General features: G+C 37.0%; 1 protein-coding gene across 4 annotated transcripts in view; it reads right to left on the bottom strand.

Moving 5' to 3' along the window:
* Nucleotides 1-22,625, bottom strand: part of DGKH (diacylglycerol kinase eta) — a 175,151-nt gene that overhangs the window by 39,224 nt on the left and 113,302 nt on the right. For all 4 annotated transcript variants that reach the window (XM_064440811.1, XM_064440810.1, XM_064440808.1 and 1 more), the window contains 11 exons: nt 17,517-17,623; nt 16,269-16,394; nt 15,000-15,102; nt 13,130-13,292; nt 10,725-10,833; nt 10,295-10,434; nt 8,622-8,706; nt 6,086-6,171; nt 4,540-4,639; nt 2,987-3,263; nt 2,399-2,527 (listed from right to left, as the gene is read on the bottom strand). In XM_064440811.1, the coding sequence (XP_064296881.1) occupies nt 2,399-2,527; nt 2,987-3,263; nt 4,540-4,639; nt 6,086-6,171; nt 8,622-8,706; nt 10,295-10,434; nt 10,725-10,833; nt 13,130-13,292; nt 15,000-15,102; nt 16,269-16,394; nt 17,517-17,623 (1,425 nt within the window). The remainder of the gene's footprint in view (nt 1-2,398; nt 2,528-2,986; nt 3,264-4,539; nt 4,640-6,085; nt 6,172-8,621; nt 8,707-10,294; nt 10,435-10,724; nt 10,834-13,129; nt 13,293-14,999; nt 15,103-16,268; nt 16,395-17,516; nt 17,624-22,625) is intronic.

Genomic DNA, 22,625 nt, shown 5'->3' with positions numbered 1-22,625 from the left:
TATTCAGAACACAATTAACATTCATTTTTCATAATGCTACTGAAAAATTCACAAAGTTATTCACACAGTCTGTTCTCTCTGTACTTGGGAACAAGGCAGTTTTATTAAATAGGAAAATCAACAGAGCAGCTGCTCTTTATTTGACAGATGAGACTCATGGGGTTAACTGCAATAAAGATAAACTTTTGCTGTTCATGCTCTGATAAAAACAACAGAGCCCTAATGAGTAAAAGTGATGTTTCATTGCAGATAATTGAATTCATGTTCAATGCTTTGTCCCTAAACACCTATATCCACTGACAGCATTAAGCGCACTCTGTTTCACACATACCAGATGTATGAAGAATAATACAGCAACCCAATAAAGGCAGAAGTTGTATCACCAAGAAACAAGGGATTTTTATATATGTTTCTACATATGGATATACATATGTGTATGTTTTTATTTTATTATATATTTAGGGCAGAAGGATTGGGTTATCCATGAAGCCAGCATCCTTTTTGAGCTACTGTTGAAACTGGACAACCAACAAGCATTGATTCCTATCATCAAGGGAAAAGGAGAGGGGCCAATGAAGAGGCAATCACTGGAGAAAGTCTGAAATCCATTCCTGGAGAAAAGGAAATATGAGATTTTGAATCAACAGAAGCCCCAAGAGACTGATGTCCTGCTTCTAAAGTAGGCACCAGCTTCAGAGCAGAGCCTCATGAGGACAACACCTTTTGAGAATGTTGGTGTGCGTTAGGGTAACAGAAGATGATGCAAATCCCAAAGAACTGTGCTCATTTTGCTTAAGGCACTTGCTCATGACATACCTAGAGGATGGCTTTTGCTGCCTACCAGCTACCACCATTTCTCCATGACTCGCAAATCATCTCGAGCCCTCACCTGCAGTGCATCACTGTCCACTTTGGTAATATGGCAAAGACTGAGATTTCACCTATAGTAAGAAGCAGCTTTCCTAAAATTACTACACAGCTTGAGACTCTTGAACCACCCTAGTACATGAACTACCAGTCAACACAAAATGCAGTTTGTGATGGAAAATGTCCAAACACGACCGCTGGCTGGATTGGCTTAGTGACAAAACCAAGTAAGGGAGGAGGTAAGTGAGGGTCCCTTATAGACAAACTGTCCTTCCTTCTTCCACAGCAACCACTCACTGGCAGATTTCATAAAGGACACACGAAGGATAAATTTTACCCTATCATTTGAACAGGGGAATTAGTACACCATGCCATGCTATTTCAGAACACAACTATTCCTAAATATCATTTTATGCGCAGTAACCAAACTCTGAATAGCCAAAGGAAAGCTTAGTGACAAAATGAGCTATTACTTTTTGAAAATGCTACCTTCCAAGCAAGTTGTTTTAAACTCACATCACTCAATATTCTGATTGCTTTGTACAGCTATTGATACAAATAATACAACTGGGTTCTTTGTGTTGCATTTGAAAACCCAGCATGGGCTACCCACGCCATCTTACTTTTTTTGAAGAGTAACCTGCAAAGCCCCACAGTGAGAACAGAATGATGCTCCTATAGGAAAGCAGGAGCACTCAGACAGCAGCAGCTGATAAAGTCCATTTGACCAAGGACAGAGCAGGTAGGGGGCTCTACACCTTGGAAAGCAAGGGTAGCTTGGTGTAGTGGCTTGCTACAGGGCTTGCTAACACAGCAGCCAACAGCTGCAAGGAACCAGCTGGACTAATGACATGACTTTGGGATAACAACAGAATAATTTTTTCATGGGAAGGAGCCCTAGGATATTGAAGACCTTGGTTCAAATTTCTGCTCTGCATTAGACAAACAGAGGGGGTGACTTAGTAGCACCATTTCTCAGGCAACTTCCATGCTCCAGCTTCTATTATATTCTTTCCTGCTTTACACTGTTCCACTTCATATAAAAACCTTAAATTTCATTCTATTCATTCCAGTAACTGTCTCAATGTAAGTTCCCAGCTGAGACATCAGTTTCATTGTCAATACAATGAATAAATAGGTCTGTGTCACCGATTTGAAACCCCTTCAACAGAAATGACTGACAGAGTTCCCTATAATGTACCCTAACATGCCTACGACTGAGAGATGCTACTGCCACCGTTACCCAGGCTCTAGTCCCTGCTCAGGTTCATGTAGAAAGGTGAGTGTAAATCCAGAATTAAATGCAGGCACTTCTCTCCCCAACAAATACCTTCTCAGCTTCGTAAATCCATTCCAAAAGATTGTTAATCTCCTCTCCTGCATTTTTCCCTCAATATTTATTTATCAAAATCTATTAAAATTTGTGACTAGTTTCCAGTGAAACAGCATGCCAGTATTTTTAATATTGCTCCATAATGCAACTATAAGAAGACTGCATAATTTTAAATGATTTTATTCCTAATTTACTCACTTGATGGAGACTCAAGTTCCTTTGTATCTTCCTCTTTTTCATCGTCTTTGGATTCATCTAATTCTTTGCTATATTCTAGTGGGGACTGGTTCACTTGTTCTTCACTATGAGCATTCTGCTCATCCACAACTGCTTATTAAAAAAAAAAACCAGAAAGTTTCAAGGTCTTTAAAGAAAATCTGCAAAAACGGAAAATAAGCTTTTTCTTTCTGTAGCTTTAACTTTCAGTTTAAAAATATTAACAAAAAGGTTTCTATTGCCAATTCAGTGAAAGAGTCTAGCAATCCTTTCCCCATCGATACAGATTCACTGCCAGAAATTTTCATTTTGTGGAGATTAATAGTTACAAAAGAAACACACTTCTATATGTGCACAGACATGCACACCATATGTATTCATATATGCAGGCAGCCATCAACATACAAACAAGCTGCATTTCTTTTCCTTGCAGCTTGTAATGAGCACATAATTTTATCTATGTAAGAATGTAGAAATCAAACTTTAATAATGAAAATTGATGGTAGTTTTTTTTTAAAAAAGAGCCATCGTTATTCTATCAGTAAGGATCAAAATGTTGCTGACATGTACCTTTTTCTGCTTGTTCAATGATCTGCCTCACAGCCTTCTTCAAGCTGTTTGCCCGGAGCATTAACTGTTCCCTTGGTTTGAAGAGTTTCTGGGTGGAAGACTTTGAGACACACTCCACTAATTGCTCTTTACTTTCAGACAAGGATTCTTCACTTGAAAACTCCTCTCCTTCTTCTTCCACAATGGGGGGAGTGATGCCTGGGAGAATGGGAGCAGCCTGGGCTTCTGTGTGAAGAGCCTGGAGCAATAGGTCTAGCTTCTCATTTAACTCGGAGCACTAAGACAAAGTGGAAAAGAATACACACACGCACAAAATACAGTGAACTTGTGAACATTTTCAGGAAATTAAGTACCAGATTATAGGAAGGGATCTAATTTCTCCATGCGGTAGAATTCAAAATTGTCTGTCTCTGTCATTGTCTATGTAAAACCCAAACCCAGCTTCAATATTTCATAATATCAGATTGTAAGTAGGTCTGCGTGGTTTTTTGCAGACTCTGTGACACCCAACCAGATTAGAGCAATGATAACAAAAAAGCCCGACGCGCAGACTAAAATAACACCCTGTGCTAAACCTAGGCTGCCATATAACTAGGGTCCAGATTAGATGTTACTCTTCTTCAGATGGCCTGCAGCACAGAGAGAACCAGCACTGATTTGCCTAGACCGTACATTATAACAAATTATGGGTGTTCAGTACCTGAATTTGGAGAGATGACCTATGGGGGCATGGCCAGCTGTTAGACTGAAAATGCATGGTGGTTTTGGGGGTGGGTTTTTTTTGCAACACAGCTGTACATTTAAGTGAGGTATCAGAGAGCAAAGAGGCTCAAGCCAGAAACAAGCACTGTCAAACACCTCTTCCCCTGACTGGGGAGCTGCTCTACAGGTACATTGCAAAAGAGGTGACTTTTCATGCCTAAGGGAAAGGAAACCAATGCTGTTTGGCCCTGGAACCATAAAAAAGAAAATTCATTTTCTAAAATGTGCACTGAAGAGAAATGCAAACCAGGAACTCCCATTTAGCAAGTACATTCCCTGACTCTGGGATTGTTAATGATTTTGGGTTTTTGTTTTATTTTCAGCTCATGTAAATTTTGTGCCTCATATAAAATCCTTCTGGGTTTTCTTCAATGCTTCTGCAATGCGATCTCTCAATTGATACCTTAAACCGTTATTTTTTAACACTAGTCTCTCTTCCCTTCATCCTCCCAGCATACTCTCTCTTCATTATCCTATTGTTTTCCTGTAGCTAACTTAATCCCTTTCACAGAAAAGTGTAACTCCTAATGCAGAATATTTCCATTTATCTCTACAGACGTTACCAGGTAGTTTGTCCTTTCTGAAGGGAAAAGGTGTAAACAGAGTTTATAGACATCTTAGAGTTTAGAGATAGTTGGAAATAACTGTTCTATGCACTATGAAGAGAAGAATTTTGAAGTCACTGGCTGAAATGGAAGCCAAGCTGGGCATCCAGGAGAAGTTTAAAAATCACACACCATGAGCTATAACACAAAAACACACTTTAAACCAGAAAATAGTAGTTGTCTTACTTTAATGGCCATGGCATCAGCTTCCTCTGCATTTTCCACTGGTTTTTCATAAGTCTTCCCTATTTTGGCAACAAAGTCCTTTACAGTTTCACATAATATTCTTCAGATAAAAATGGGAGAGGGGAGAAATCAAATCAAATTAATTAGATAGGTTTTGAATATTAAATTCTTATGGTGATTGATTTTTGTGCATACTGCTGTACACCGTTCTTGTTGGAAGCTGAACACTGCGATCATGTTTGCAAAGCAGATGATACTCTTTTCCACGGCTTACCAAACTCAAGCGATAAGCTTTGAAACAAAACGTCTTCCTCCCTTTTTATTTAAGCCTTTGCACACATTGTAACTAAAAGTCTCGTTTCTAAGAACTGAAATAACTAATTTATTCATTCCCTTGTTTGTACACCTTCCATACCAGAGTTGTTAGCAAACTTGCTTTTACTTTGTTAACTTCAAACACAGCCTTGCAAATTCCCATGCGAAGGTGGAGCCTAGAAACCACGGAGAAAATCTACTGACTTCAATAGAGCATTTTAATGAAAGCACACGGCCACACGTGTCCCGTTGCGCCACTCGCGCTGTTGAACCACAGCTGACCCTGAGGCGTACCTATGCAAACTACGGTGGCTGCAGTGAATTTTCCTTGTGTAAATCAGAGCACTTGGTTCTTATTACCTACGCTGCAGACAGACAGCAAACTTACTAACGAGGTATGGATAATTGCTTAGTACTGTTCATTTGGTTGAAATTTATTTCACAGAAACGGAATAGATTTAACAAGACACAGACCCAATTTAGAATTTGGAGTTAATTTTCAACATGTGCTATGTATACTTTAAAAATGAAATGTAGTTAACTTGCTTTTAGCAGAAAAAAAAATGAGATGTAATGACATTCAGATGCATTTTTGAAGAGTGACTGGTCTTCTGCATATCACAAAATATACGATTTATTTTTTTTTTCCACAGACAAGGTATACACAGAATAACCCTGATTTCAGATGACGTCCATGATTTGCCAAGTAATTATCTCTCATTTTTAAGTATTTCAGTTTGGGGAAAAAACCCCTGTTGTCTGAGACCACTCTCTGTTGAACTGATACAGACAGAGCTATGACAAAGCTACCTAACCTGAAGTTCATCTTCACATTGGTGGAGTTGTTTGTCCTCTTAATGATACAATATGCATAAAACAAAACAGACAAAAATGTAATGTGAAGTAGATCACATATTTGCATCAGTAACAGTAAGTTTGATGTTTAAGCTGCACGCTGATTTGGAGTGATCTAAAATCACTTTATATTAATATTATGTGATTTTTTTTTTAAATTGTGATGTATATAGAATTAAGCTATCCATTATAATTGTTCCATATAAAAATTTTGCCAACAAAATCCATCCACTCTAAAATATATAAATTAAGATATATTAAGCCAAGCAAGCCAGGCCAGTTATAAGAAAATCAGGCTCACACAGAAGGTTATTATGGTGACAATGTTACACAGGGGATTTATCCCACACATCGTACATAAAAAGGATCGACTCACTTGGCAGATGATATGACAACTGAGTGCTGATCAGAATTGAGAATTTTTGCAAGATGGGCAGCAACTGAGTCCTCATAAGCAGATATCTGAAAACAGAGAAAAAAAGGCTTACATTTCCACGTTTCAGCATTTTAACACCCACTAGTGAGTTAAAACACCTCCAAAAATAGCAGGATTTCCATTTCAGAACTAATACAAGGACAGGCAGCTGATAATACAGATTCTACCTGCATACTGTATTTTATGTACCAAAGTTCTAGTATTCTAAGTAACGCTGCATCTGAGAACTTGATCCACAGCTCTTTCCTCCTGTAGATGAAAGGGTAAGTTATTTCTAGGCTAAAAATAGTATTTTTTTAAAAAAGCAAAGATTCTATCAAACTAAGCTGCTCAACTAAGAATAAATCAGAAGTTTGCAGTTATAATCCTGAATTCTCTTTTTACTGTCAGATGGGCTCTTACTCCCCAAGTAACCCTACTGACATGGGCTGCTAAAGTGGTACAATGTTATCAAAACCAGTCCTTAAGGAGAAAACCATTTAGGGCTTAGTCTTCACAAGAATGTTTTGGAGAATGAATGTGCGCACCGTCCATCTTTTCTTGCAGAGAAGAATTATAAATCCTGAAATAATCAGGCAAAGGTTTGGAATGAATCAGATTCATATTTTCACGCACTATATCCGGCCTTAAAATAGGCATGGATACAGACTTCCATTTTAAAAGAAAATTCTAATTCTAACCAAATTCCAAATCTAAAGCCATAATTAAATGCAGTTCTGAAATTTTCTGATGGCTTCTTTTAGGAGTCTCTTAAAATCTCTTGGTGTGTTTTGCTCTTGATATGCAGCAGGTAGATATACCCCTCTTTTTTCTTCCTAAAACCCAGCCTTAGTTGCAGAACTCTGACAGTAAATCACTTTACATTTAAAGGGAAAAAAAAATGTAACCGTCTGATCTGTAAGAACAAACTACTGTTGTTCAAACATCAGTATAAGACTTCTGGAACCAAACCAAGTGAAAATAAGTCTCCTGAAACTGGAGGAAAGAAAAAAAAAAAAGAGTTGGATATGTATTTTTATTTACTTTTTGAACTGCGCTTTAATACATTTCATTACCTACTCTAAGGTTAATCATTCTTTTTCTGAAATATCATCATTCAATAAACTATGTAAAAAAACATTAAAATAGAGATTTAACAGGGTACTCAATAGAAAACGGCTTTCTCCAGCTCAGAGTGATGGCAGGTAACTATAGCCTACAGAACTGATTTTCCAAAAGAGAGGTTTTGTATGAGCAGTTCCTTCCATTTTCAGGAGGGGCTAAACACACTTTCAAAGCCAGAATTCACTAGAACAAAATCTATTTTTTTTTTTTCCTTTACCAGATGAAGAAAGACTTGAGAATTTTAACCGTCTTGCAAAATTAGAGAAGATAAAGCCTTGGTCTGCATTGCTGACACCGGAAAGAGTTGTGTACAAAGCAACCTGGTTAAAATCCCAGCCAGTGGAGCCCCAGCCTTTTTGCACCTCTATATCTAGCAAGCTGTCAAAGGTTGCCAATTAAAACAGACTGAATTATTAAATTATTTAAGAACCTGCTGATTAATTATTGCTTCTCAAGTACTTTTGAGCTAAAGTTGGTATGCATGAACTTTCTTAGGAATATATTATTTTCTCATTTTTAGTCAGACTTTTCATGCCAATTAATATGGTTAAAGCATCTCCCTCTCCTTCAAAATTAAAACCTCGACAGATAGTACAAGCACGAATCTAGTCTGAATGACAGACTAAGCTCTTCTTTGAGTTCACTTATGATTTCGAGCTCTCTGAAAAAATGACAAGAAAGCTGGGTGGTATCACCTGATCTAACTCACTTACAAGCTCCAAAAAGCTTCTTTCTGTCTTTCAGAATAGGACCCTTGCCTTTGAAATATTGGGGTTTTTTCAATGCTTATTCCATACCCAAGATAGCAAATACTTTGCTTTTACATATGTATTTATTTAAAATATATTTTCATATATTTCTATGTTATTATAGAATACACAATATTATTGTAGAATAACATAATACTATATCATTCTATATAAAATAGTACATATAGTCTTATATTAAAATAATTATATAAATTATAGGATATTATTATGTTATATAAGAATAAAATATGATGGCATATTTTTATATATAAAATAATGTATTATATAAAGTATGTAAACTAATATATAAATAATATATTTAAGCAAATATATATAATACGTAAATAATATATTTTACATATATTTTTCAGGAAGAAATTTTCCTGAATGCTCTGCTGAAGACTCCTTACCTTCATTCATTTTTGGCAAATACAGCAAACAATATGTACTTGAAACCCTAATTATCTGAAATATATACCATGAACAGACTTTAACGCAGTTCAGTTAGCAGGTGACAAAACATCTGTTTCTAGTTTTCATGCAAGTGCTTCAATTATAAATATTGTCATCCCAGAAGCTCAAAGTTAGGTATATGAAGCAACAAAACTAAAGTAAAAGTTCACCTGGCATTCCTCCGACTCTTCGGCAGTCACTGGAAGAATAGAAGGCTTTGCTGGTAATTTCAGTTCATATGACATTATACTCCACCTAAAAGAAATTAACAGCTTTTAAGTTTCCAGACGATTAGTTTTATCTTTTCTCCAACATACCGACAAAAAGCAAATGCAGTGTCACCGTGATTATTAAAAAAAAAAACCAAACATGTTAATTTTTAATTGTATGCTAACTGAATGTGGGTGAAATAATTGAGACAAATCATAATAATTGGTTTTATTGCTCTAGATTTTTTGTTAGTGATTTGATGAGCCTTCTTTGTGAGCAAGTCATGGGACACTGAATGCAGGCAACAAAGACTTTCTAGCAAAACATTCACAGTAGGAAAGAATCCGTGCAGACTAATTGCAGAAGTCAAAGGAAAATATATGTGTTTCTAGAGAAAAAGCTCCAAAGTAATGTTAGCTTTTCATCTCAACCAGGGGAAGGAGGCGTGAGAACAAAGCAAATGGTGAAGTATCTTCATTGACATATATGTATTTTTTTTTCCCATGGGAAAGGACAGTACTCTACAGCATAGATGGTAGGACACCACTAATAGCAACATCCTTCAAAGCCTGCTTTCAAGAACAAGTAATCACTGCAGATGGCCTTAGGAGCAAGACTATAGAAATTACAGCAAAAAATGACACTGAGCTCTTTTCAGTACAGAAAAAGACAAACACGATTCAATCTACAAATCTTTCAGAATGTCCAGGCCAACAATTATTTCTAAGGATCAGTAACAAGCATTTCTCTATACACTTTCCCATAAAATGATCAAGTATTCCGCAGAAAAGCTTACCATAAAAGAGGACTTGTTTCTCTAATTTTAAAAAAACTAAAATAAAATCCTCTTTGACCACATTCCAGTGTTTGTAACTAGAGCAAGAACAGAAACACCCATGAGAGAAAGGAATAGAGTAAGAAATAACTCCTCTCAAAAACAGTGTTACACCTTCATTGGAATGACATGACCACCACCTTCTCTGACTTGCTTTAAATTGGGATTGCTCCTTTGCTTTATGGATGGAAACCACACAGAACAAGGAGTGGGAAGATCTCTTGGTTTTGACTAAGAAAATGCCTCCAATAAAAATATTAGTAGTGGATCAAGCCAAAGATCCACTTAGCCCAGCATCTTGTCCACAGCTGATGCCCCAGGAAATTATATGGAGGGTGAAAGCACACGATGAGAGTTCTCCCCACATCCAAGGATAGAGCACTCAGGTGTTTCCTAAATAAATATGCTACCTTTAATGGTATTTAATAGTGTGCATGGAATCTGTAGAACCGCCCTAAATGGTTTTGAGTCCATACAATTTCTTAATGTTTACAACTTCTTGTGCGAGACTGTCATGCAGCTTTATCAGTTATGCAATAAACCGTCTCCTTTGTTCATCTTTGGACAACACACTTCCTAGATTCATCAACCGCTCTCCCCTCTGACTCTTCAGTTTAAAAAGGATGTTGAAGAACTGGCCCCATTACTATCTCAGCTTCCCTTATGATTATAATCTGCACTCTAAAAACCAAAACCACTGAACATTCAAGTCTCTAGGATGGATTTTGGCCATCAGAAACCCAGATGAATACAATTTGAATCGCATGGTAAATCATGTACATGCACATTTAGGTTTACCTGTCTAACATTTTCGTGCTGGCTCGTTCTAGTTTCTCCAAAATCTGAGGAAGTTGTGTATCATCATCACAGGATCCTCCCCAACCAAGGACACGAGCAAGGTCATTTCCAGTACCAAGGGGTAACACTCCTAACTGACACTGAAACACAACACAGGAGCAAATCTACTACTGAAAACTAGAAATAAAAAGTACAAACTATTACAAATGCTTGTTATTTCAAGCCACAAATGTTAATCATACAGCTGATGTCTAAAGCTTGTAAATCAAATTGCATAATCCCGTTTACACCAGTGAAAATTTTCCTTTAAGAGTAACTACTGAGTTTGGCCCATATCTACATATATGACAAAGAACCAAGTCAAGGAAAAGCCAGGGTACAAAATTAAGTCCAGTAACTATAGTCAAGGGAAGTAAGTACAAACACTTGCCTGTTTGTGCAAGCTGAGCTTATCAATTTCTGACAAGACCCAACCCACGCTTCCATCACCACCACAGACAAGAATCCTGAAGTTGTCAAACTTCTGAAATAACCGCAAACTGCAGAGAAAACACAGCCTGTTAGGACCAGTTACATCCAGTAGCAAGAGAGCAGTTATATCATTAGCAACCCGTACATGAAAATATGGTGCATGGCACCTTTATGGTGGTTCTTTTACTGCTCTGGGGTAGGTAGATACAACCAATTACTTAATAAACCTATCTGCATCCCATCTATTGCTGTATATCCCATTTATACTGACATTTCTGATAAATAACATGCCAAGTTTTACTTTAAAAATTCCCCTTGATATTGTTTTCAGGATTTTATTAATATTATTAATTTTATTAATATTTTAAAAATATTTCTAAGCTATGAAATTGCAACTGCTCTATGCTTCCCACTTCAGCAAGAAGAACAAGGCACCATGGGGAATTTTTCACACGAGGAGGCTGAGACACAACAACAGGATGTGCTCCACGATATGGGTGGACTTTTCCCAACACGTGACTACCAAATGCAAGGACAATTGGAGGCATTTATTACACATAAGGTGATCACAACAATGTAAGACAAATAATACTAGTTTTTCATATTAAATCCTTAAAGCTGTATCCTGCTTTCACTTCCTACGGCTCTTCCTCCTGTTCTCTTTACTTTTAACACCTACAGGATACAACACTTGGGCAGTACAGAAAGGAGGACAAGAGAGACAGAGCAAGCACAAAGGTGAGACACAGAGGAAAGGGGAATGAGATGTGAAAAAACAGCCAAGAGGTAAAAGCAACAGGGATTTAAACTTAAAAAAAAATATTGGAAAGTAGAAACTCTTAAAATAATAAAAATAAAGATGTTTCATTTTAATGCATGTTATTTTCCAGAATATGTATAATCTCAGAACTATTTCTAAAAAGCAATACATTAAGATAATAAATTTTTGAAGCATTTATGTTTTTTCTAAAGAAAATAACGTCACTTATATACAACAAATAATGTCACTTGTATATGATAGGCAGATACCTATTCAGAACAAAAGATGCAGATATTTAAAGAAAAAAATATTGATACCAGAACAATTTCTCCTACCCTGAGAAAAGAGAGAAAACCCTCTAGAAATACAATTCTCAAAGACTGCAACTCTACTTTTTAGATCAACTAGAAAAAAGAAGACATCAGCTCGACCTGATAGAATAATTGCTAAGGACCTCTCTTTGGAAACTGAGAAAAATATGGAAAAGCAACCAACCTGACCTACGGTTACTGTGCAAGACCAAAGCGAGCCTCCTGAACCATGCCACTGGGAGCTACAACTACATGAAGGAAGAGAACTTGCAAAAAGACAGACATATTTTTTCAGACTGCCCTCTCTCAAAAATTTTCTCTCCAACTGAGATAAACCTTCTTTACTTTTATCCGTCATTATAATTACATCTGTTTCATTATATTTGTATTATTTGACCACTGTTTGAACTGAGTATTTGTGCATTCAGTTCATCTACATTTTTATCACACAAGCATAATTCTGCATCTTTAAGAATACAAAAACTAGTGTTTCTGGTTGCTGTAACTGATATTAACAGGCCGTTTAACTACAGTGCTAAACCTGAGAGGGATTACATTAGGCAGCAGAAAAATATGCATAAATTTAATGTTTATGAGTGTGCAAAAATGCTTGGGTTGTAGCTGCTGCAAATTCTATTCCTATCTCTCCAATAATAAACCCTTAGATTTCGTAGAATGCCTGACAGTTTTAATAGTGTTCTTGCTCCAGATTTTCCTGACCATTTGCACATGTGGCCTAAACTATATTTTGAATGTAGTTTTCAGATGACAGAAGTTTTAGTGTACTTGTTCATCACCCACTGCAGACTCCCCTGCTGACATTTGTGTTCAGAATTCAAAAAGATACAGAGTACATTTAGACAGAAGATTTATTGCATAGCTATTCACAAGAAAGTCACAGGAATATCTGAATTACACATATGAAATGGAAGAAAAGCACCTGGGCAACTGTGCATAAAAGCCCTGATTCAGGAAAGCAACTAGACATTTCTATGGTTTTGAACCTTACGCCAGTTAATAGAAATCAAAGCTAGCCGAAAAGCCACAAAACACTTGGGCTGATAGGTTTTGGTTCTGAAATTTCAAGTGAGTTTTTCTAAAATGAAAATATTATCCTACAATCCCTTCACCCACCGGAATTCATCCTGAAATTCTGTTATCTATTAGACTTTGATTAGGATGTCACAGTAGATATTGGTGATGGAACTATAGCAATGAGGGGACAACACAACACTATACTTTGCACTGAAATCCCTTGCGGAAAGGATTGCTCAAGATTTCCAAGGTCATTACCCTAAGTGAGGTCCTCCATTCATTAAATCGAACACCTGAGCTGGATTTAACGACTGTTTGAATCGACGAAGAAACTTTACTCCCTGATTGTCTCCACTCTTTGAGTTAACAAAAACTAAAAGAGGACTGGCACAGGATGGCGGGCATGTGGCTTTCCAGAAACCTGTAACATAGTTAGAAAGAATGAAATAAATAAGGCTTTCTAATATGAACAACACAAAAAGAAATCATGGGAAAGAGGAAGAAAGGGATGAAGGACAAAAGGAGTACATTTTATCATGCATAATGTAAATGCTAAACTGAATATTAGCCCTACAAGGAAAACAGAATTGCTCAAGATTTACCAGTTCATTTTTTTCTTTCCGGCATTTTTCAGTGCCCAGATTTAGTAAAATCCTGAAGACAATAGCTTTATGGTTTTTCCACAGTGAAAAAGTTTATTAACCTTTTAGAATACTTCTCATCTTCACAGATTATCATGTAATTAAATATATATTTCAGTTTGGTGTTCGTTTTTTAATCTGATTTTTCTTTAACCTTACTGGGTTGAACTGGATCAGCGATCAGCCATGTTTGTATGAGCTTTCTAAGGGTACTTACAGATTTTAAATGTTACTATACTCAGTTGCTCCCAGGTGAGACTTTGCATGAGAACTTTTTTCTCAGACTGAAGTAATACTATTAATTATAATAGATTCATTGTACAACAGACCTTCAGCTGTGATCCTAAGCTTGTTAAAGTCAGTGCAGGTCTTAACTAATTACAGCAGGCTTTCTGTAAGGCCCTTAGTAAGTAATACTAATGGACGCTGGTGTCACTAACACGATCAGTCTATGGAAGTACTGGTTTCTCAGCAACACTTCAAAATCAGATATCACAGCTATAGGTTTTGACATTTGTCTCAGGCAATATTAAAATTACTATGTTGTTTTCAATTACTAAAAAAAATTACTAAAGCTACAAATAAAAAATTGGCATTGAAGGATGCCAATTTAATTCCACATTATCATAAAGTATAATTTAAAATAAGGTTTGATTCATTTATTTAAATGCTAAGAAAAATAATTTCACATATGAAACAATCTTCCTAATAAGAATAATAAATAGCAGCATGACGTCCTGGTCTAAGACACCACATCGTAAGTAAACAGAGTGAATATACAGCATAAACAATCACTTTTACTAACATCATACAAGAAAATTCATTAAATTGTGTTAAGGTTGTCGGTCTATATTTGCCATCAACACAAACTACAAAATTAAAGCAGTCAGATTTCATGATACTCCTTATTAAATCCACTCTCTGCCTTTAAGTGCAGTCTCCCGCTGCTCACACATCTGTATTCTGAGCCACCAAAGAGCACCTCTGAGTTTTGAATATTTGCTGGGTTTTTATCTGTGAGTTGCAGGATTCTTACACTGCTTATATTTAAAATAAATTTAGAGAAGCTATGGAAGCAATTCCTATCTTTAGCCTAATAAAGTAACCGTTGGATCTGAGCCGTTCAGCTAGCTTCCCCCTGCATAAAGCAGTTATCCAAAATTTGAGAACTCACAGAATGAGTGATGCATGCCAGGCGGGCATCAGCCCACTTCATCTGAGAACTCCGGTCGTTCACTTGAAAAGTTTCCAAGGGTCATAAACAAAACAGGAGAAAATTTCTAGTGGTGGAACTTTCAAAAACATTTTTTAAATCATGTTGGTTAAATAATCCTCTAAAAAGCTACATGGAAAATTACTCTTTTATCTAAATATGAAGACCGCATTCACCTGCTCAGCAGAAGGATTTTAGCTTTGATTAGTTATACAGATCTCATTAGGCACTGCAAGTCCAGAGCTACGACTGAACACGCTACAATACTACGTACCATCAGAGTCTATACTGTTTAGTGCTGTTGGAGGTATGATCGATACCTTACATTGGCCAAGTGGACATTTACGAGAATATAGATCTTTACAGGCAGTGTGAACCTACAAAAGAAACAAAAAATTATTTCCCTACAGTGGAATTTCATGGTGAAATTATAACTGGTACAGTATCAATGTAACAAAAATGGACCAATAAATAACATTTGGGTGTAGAGGGAAGAGGAGCAAGACTGGAAAAAAACATGAGTATTCAACCACAAAGGCCTGTTACTTATTCCACAAAACATAAGCTTGGAGTACTTCATCTTCAGCTACCCCTACAGCAGATATGAATCATCCTTCCAAGGGAATCGCTTACCTCATCCACGAGCAAGGGAGGACCAAGTTCCCGGCAGCAGCACCTGCGCTGGGGGCAGCAGGCACACTGTGCACGTGCACATGCAAAGCAATAGGTCTGTACTTGCCTGGTCCACCTGGCTGCTCTGGAATATGTATCTTCACTAAAGCTAGCGCACCTACCAAGCCAGACCAACCTGCCAAAGGTGGGTCCCATAAACTAGGTGTTGTAGAAGTCTGTTCCATAGTTATGGAAAAATAGGCACATGTCTAGGGTGCTGCACTTCACCTAAAAATTTCCCACTGCCTACACATAGAGCATCGGACATCTATATACCAAATGCTGCAACAATAAAATACTGCTGACTTTCCGGTTCTACACCCTAGCATACCACACTCATCTTTTTAGACAAGTTAAAAAGATTAAGAGGAAACCATATTGTGGGGAGACAGCAATAGCACATTGCAGAATTTCAATCAGCAACCTACAGGGTGCCCTGAGGAAGAGAATTTCAAGATTTTGCAGTAATAAAAATATTACTACATTAAGATTACTAAATATTAATATTACTAATGTTACTAAAATATTATTACAGCAATATCTACAATAAAGGACACAAGAAAGTAACATGATTATCAGGCATAAGGAACAGGCTTCTGAACCATCAATTATCAGTTAGGAGAAGGCAGAGGAAACACATTGGATGACAACAGCTATTAAAGAAAAGCTGCATCTGTGGGCGTATTAAAAATTAGCTGAAGCAAGTTGGACAGTAATGAGAAATTATGAACATCAGAGAGACCAGAGTTTGCACAAACTGCCTGCTCCTACTTAATCCAAAAGCACAGTTATGAAACGACAAAACAGAAATAATGGTGAGCAATAAAGCTGGCAAAAGCCTGGACGCTTGGACGTGGTTCATTGCACCTACCATAGCTTTACACCAAAGGCACTTCCAATCTTGCAGGCGTAACACACTGCCACAAGTCTTGTCGCAGACTGCACATTTGGCACTGACGGGCAGATTACCCTCTAACCACTGATGAGGCATAGCTATCTGTGAATAAGTAGGCATAAAAGTTAAATACTCAGAAATAGAAATTAGAGGCTTTTGTCTCTCAAACATAGCTGGATTTAAACTATTTCCCACAGTTCTACCCTTTCACTGAAGAAGCAGGAATGGCTGACCAGGAGAAGCGACACCAACGCTCGCAAGGCAACAGCTATGAATGTGGACTATGGTGGTGTTTCATGTGCTATGCAGAAAATGTGACAGCTGAAGAAGGGACACATCTCATTCAACCACCCGTGGCACTACGGTAGCAACTAACCACAAAACAACAGGGCAGTTAAATCTAGACACTCCGTAATACAAATAAGTACCCAATCACTTAATGTTGTCTATGTGACACAAACCAATTAAAATAAATATAATTCAGAAGAATAGGCAGGGCAGCAGAATACCTCTGTTGCTTTATGTACCCCCTCACCATGGCTGGTAAGTCCCAGCTCTATAAAGCAGTCCCTAAATGCAGTGCAAAGCTTTACTCAGTGCACTCTTTGTCCCATTAATACCATGGGCAGCTCAGGACATGCATAGGTGTGCAAATTAGTACTAACCTTCTAGGAATAAGTTTCATACCAGTGGCACATACATAGTTGTGTTCGTAAAAATAACCCATCTACCACAATAAACCTCTGAAAAGCTTTTGTCATTTCTCCTGCTAATTTTAAAACTCCTGCTTTCATCTGTAAGAAATCCCCCACACGTCAGTGAATTCCAAAAAGGTTTCCTGGGGAACAGCTATTTGTAAGGGGGACACAAAATAGACTGCCAAAACAGCACGGTAACAGTAAAAAACACCAGCTTTGCTTAAGAGCAGTAGGAACTTCTGGGAGCAATTCTCTGGCTTCAGAGCTTCCCTGCATGTGGCCTTTAAAATTTTGTAACACGGCTACAATCTAGTGCCCACAGATACTAAACTTGTCTTGTGAGATAGGAAAGTAACTGTTGTTCTAAATACCACGTTAATCTTTGAAAAGTGGTCAGGAATATAGCCACCTACCATTAACTTCAGTGGGTCACATGGCAATATTTCTATGCTTAGCCTTTTTTATTTTTTTTTCCCATAAAGAAGAAACAGCTTTGGAAAATACTGTAAATATGAATAGTACTTACACCATCTTCATCTTCAATGATGTCTTTTCCAATTGAGGCTAATGTAGTCCATTTGCAGTTATTTGTGGCTCGGACAGCACATCTTTTATGTGCTTTAAACTTACACACTGGAAGGCACACAGAAGCATGTATACTATGTTATTTACTGTATTTCAGTGATACATAGCTTTCAAAAAATTAAACACAGATATTCCATAAAACAGCCAAGTACATGTCACTTAGTGTCAAACACATGTCACAACCCAAGTAAAAGAAAATTCAGCTCATAATCACTCCAGCTTTAACTCTCTAAACTGGGTTTAACTGCTTAGCTGTAGCCCATGTGAAGTGTGACCTGAAATCCACATCGGTCCCTGTTTTTTCAAGTGCAATGCAAGGTACTAAGGTACAAATATATCTTTAACTGCATTTTTGCCTTTTCCAATCCTGCAGTGACACAACTCAGATTCCTGGTTTAAATTTGCAAGAAGTGATGGGAGAGTGTTTCACAGAAGTATTTTGCTTTGGGAGCTCTGTTTCTTTGCTTAAAGGATCCCTTTTGAGCACCATACTATGCCTGTTTTCCCAGAATCTGAGAAAGTGAAGGGTTAGGTGATGATATATTTATTCAGGATACTGGTGGTTACAATATTTTCCAAGAGGTTACATTAAGCGAGGAAAAGCCTGACTTCTTACTGGATTATTTATTAAAAATCTACTTTGGAATACTCAGCACAAGTGTGTAGTATAGGCAGACATTTTGACAATCTAATAACTATTTGTATTTTGTTCAACTCAATTAATATGACTAGTTAATTATATCATATTAGACCAAACAGACTGACTCACCCAACTGTGGGTATTTCTGTTACTGGAAGTGCATGACATAATTCTATTTAGAGTGCATTATATAAATTATTTTGGCAAAGACCATTAAAGGTTTATGAGGACTAGCCAGCAAACCAGAAGTAGTAGCCTCTTCTCAAACAAATATTTGACAGGAAATTATCAAAGCTTTGGCCCATCACTTGTCCACCATTAAACAACATTAAGCCACTGTACAAAAGGTCTTATGAATCATAAATTTCTCATTTTAATTCCACTGATCCATTGCCAGATCAATTTAAAAAGTGAATTGAGACTATGTAAGCAACATCTGAGTTCGAGAGCAATCCTCTCTGTTCTGGGAGATGTGTGAAAGTATATGCTCAGCTCAAAGAAACAGAAGGAAGCAGAAAAAGAGAAGTTTTTTTGCTTTTACAGTAACTCCCTCATCATTTCGAAAAGCAGCATTCATAGACCCAAAGTGTGCAAATGTCCCATATTCCCCAACTAACAAGGTAGGCTTGCATTTCAGAAGAGTTCAGCATCATACTGTGCGTTTGGCAACCTGAGCTGGTTCCAAGCATCTAAACAAGTCAGCTCTCAGAAGCACAGAAATAAAGGCTGCATTTTCAAGTGATAGGCCTTGAGCAGTTTGGCCACTTGAATGTTCTGCAGAAGATCTGCCACTGAATTCAGCTTCCTACTCATAAATGATACTCATTTGTCTTTGCCACACAGATCAAAATACAACAAACCAGGGATGAGGGGCAATAGGAAATCCCAAATTATGAAAGTGTAACAAAGTAAGCAAATTTTCAAATCCTATTGAGTTACGATTCAGCCAGATCTCAGCACCCTGATTCAACTTCTGCACTCTCAACAAGGAAAAGACAAATTCAAACCCAGGATCTGAAGAGCTGCAGCCAGCCACATCATGGATGGCAAGTGACAGCTAATGTTTGCTTTGTGGGCACAATATATAACTTACCAAACCTCAGATCAGACTTTCTGTAGGTCACCCCCCTGCAACCCCAATATCATAAAACAATTTCTGTTACTCTGAGCATTAAACATTACCATAACCAATGACCTTAAGACTCAGATGTAACTTTCAAGCAAAACACATAGCAGTACAGAAGAGAAGCTATAGAAAGGAAAAATTTGAATCAAATCTCAGCCTTAGTTACCACTACCCCCTAATTTTTTTATGTCTCAGATGACACTACATCCCATTCATGAATCTGTCTGATATCTGAAATCTTTTGGAAACATACAGACATACTGCTAGACATCAATTGCCATTACTTCGTCAATGAAAGTTAAAAAATGAGAAAAGGAAAAATTTAGCGAAACCAAATCTAGAATATTCACAGATTGTTATTTTAATAGATTTTAGTTTCTTGTGTAAATGTTTCTAGCTCGAATATGAAGCAGATCTCTCACAAAGCCAAACAAGAGAACCACTTGATTAGCAAACAGCTGTCACAGTGGTACCAACATCTGCTGCCAGACACAGAGATTAAATCTAGAGCTACTGTTATCTATAATGAAGAAAAGTCAACATTACTGGATGTTATTGTAGGATCTCTTGCACTGAAAATATACACCTCTATTATAGAACACTTCTGTCTCAAAGGCCTTTCATTCTAACCACCCGTCAATTAATTCAACTACATTGGCAGGACACTCAATTTTTTCTCCCCCAAACTTACCACTCTACCACCTATTTTACGGTGAGTTTTCTCTTCTGTGTTCTTCAAAGAACAACTGGCTCAGAGTGTTCATTTCCAACTTGAAAGGTCAAAGCCAAAGTTTCAAAACTGATCTAAAGATCCCTGAGCTGGTATCTATAGTTTAAGTTGTCAAGATGTAAAGATTTGTATTCAGGTATTCCAAGAAACCTGCTGGTTTGATTCCAAGAATACCACCACATGACAGATAGACAAGCCACAGTGAAAACTGAGTGACTCACACGAAAACAGCAAGCTAACTTCACTCAAATTTGAATCTTGTGTCTATGTTATAAAGGACAAAATTCAGCAGTTTCTTGGTATTTTTTATTATTTTCACCCAAATAAATAACTAGTTAATTTAATATTACAGAGTGCTAAAAGAATACTCATATTACTAAGTCAAATACTACAAGGTTATTTATGCAATTTAACTTTGCAATATAGCTTTGCAATATAGCTTCCATATACAGGTGTAAAGTCTTCAGTTGTACAATAACATATTTTTGAGAATAGGACCCTCATTCACTGGGTGCAATGGATGGTTCTTGATAAATATGCAGCTGTTCCATACATCATCATAATAATTTCCATAATTTTCAACAAATAGTTGCCATATTTACCAAAAGCTAATTAAATACTGCTTTTTAGACACCAATACTAATGTTTTCCTGGATCATCATCATCATTATTATAGTATTACTTTTATTCTCAGTACTACTACAAGTAAGAGCTTTTTTTTCAATACTGTATATCTTCAAAGTATCAGTGACTTCAGAACAGCTTTAACTGATTTCTGCAGTTATAGAAAGTCAGCATTTCTGTGATACAACACACAACTACTAATTTGATCAAAAAATCTTATTTAAGTCATTTCCCCAGGATTACAGAGGGGCACAATGTGATACAAAGTCAAAGAACAGAGTTTTCTATTACTCCTTAATTCTTTAACAATGAACATCCCTTCTCTTCCTGACCACTTCATTCACTGTTCGCTCTCCAACCTGTGCAGAAAATGTGGCAAAAATCCTGGAGACAATGACTATCCAAGTAGTACATGTACGATATACCCTGTGCAGTGGGTAAGAAGAACAGGGGTCTGTGGGCAAAAAACCCCAATCACAATGAAAAAAGACCAAGTGCACAAAGCGCATTTGCAGAGGCCATTTAATCCCAGTATTTTCTTATCGCTTGTCTTCACAATCCTGAAGCGTCCTTTCAATATTGTTTGTGCAATTCATCACAGGAGAAAGCATCTCATTTAAACTGCAATCTCCAGGTTATTAGGTATATTTTATATTCAATAACCAAGATTCAGTCATGATAATGAAAGCACTATATGAAGAAATACATCTGTGAGAATAATCATAAAGGCAGCATTCCACTGGCAATGACTTGGATAGAAACGTGGTATTAATACAGAGTAATTGAGGCTAGAGAGCTTTGAAAGGGTTTCTGTAGATAACAATCTATAGTTCTTTAGGTTTCTTTGCCTAAACATTGCATGTATCCCTGTGTTTACCTGACAGCTTCTTAGGCTTAGAATCCTGAGCATAGAGCAAGCTAAACTCTGAATAAAAGAAACATTTCAGGAGCATAAAGAAAAAAAAGCCTTACTTGATTCAGGTAGTTTGGAGTCATTTCCAAAGCAAGGCAAAAAAAAAAAAGAATTTCTCTGTCCTAGTAAAGACTGTGGATGAATGTTGCAAAGATCACTCCTTTAGAGCTAGTTAGAGCAACATAACACACAGACAGCATTTGAAAAATAATTCATCTTTTGTGAAGATACAAACGAAGGAACAAGTGGGAGGAATAGCATTGCATCTCAAAGGAGTGTATGATTAAATTTCTTAAAAGTCAATTTATTTTTTGAGCAGTAGAAAGAATGAAGCCTGCTTTGGTATGAACTTACATCTTCAGTTTGATATACATATCAATTCTTTGACTTCTAAAAAGACACAAGTTCACACTATAGTCTTCTCCCTAGCAAAGGTATTATATATCCTCTTTTCCTACACTGGCTTCCACAAAACCTACAGGAGTATCTTCAGGGTGGCCTGCAATTAATTTGGTCAACCTTTGCTGAAGGCTACTGGGAGGAAAGGTGTCCCGAGAAAGAAGACACCCATCTTATCTCCAAAAGAAATGAGGTTTGGTGTGTAGTCAGGCTGAAAAAAAGTTGTGTAGCACTGCTAGAGACCACCAGGTCTAAGAGAATAAAATATGACAGGCCTGATCTTCTACAGTATCATAAGCTGCAAAATATCAGCAATGGGATTTATTTTTATTTCTACCTACAGTTAAAAGTGAAGTATCAGACCACAAAGAGTACAAAGACTCTAAGCTACTTTCAAGATAACTTGGTGTGCCAGTAACCCAAACCACTGAGAGGAAGAAGAGCTCCAATATCTCTTGAGAAGAAGCCACTCACGCTTCTCAATACAAGAGATAATAGAGTAGCCTGGGATCAATGACCACACAAATAACTGAATTTAGTATAGATATAAATGAATTCCCAGTGTAAAGCAGTGCTGGAGGTTTCAGATGCCAGGCATGAATATTTAAACAGGTTTTT

The sequence above is a fragment of the Phalacrocorax carbo genome, chromosome 1 (assembly GCF_963921805.1).
Source record: "Phalacrocorax carbo chromosome 1, bPhaCar2.1, whole genome shotgun sequence".
NCBI classification, from domain to species: domain Eukaryota; kingdom Metazoa; phylum Chordata; class Aves; order Suliformes; family Phalacrocoracidae; genus Phalacrocorax; species Phalacrocorax carbo.
This window is presented reverse-complemented; position numbering and strand designations above follow the sequence as displayed.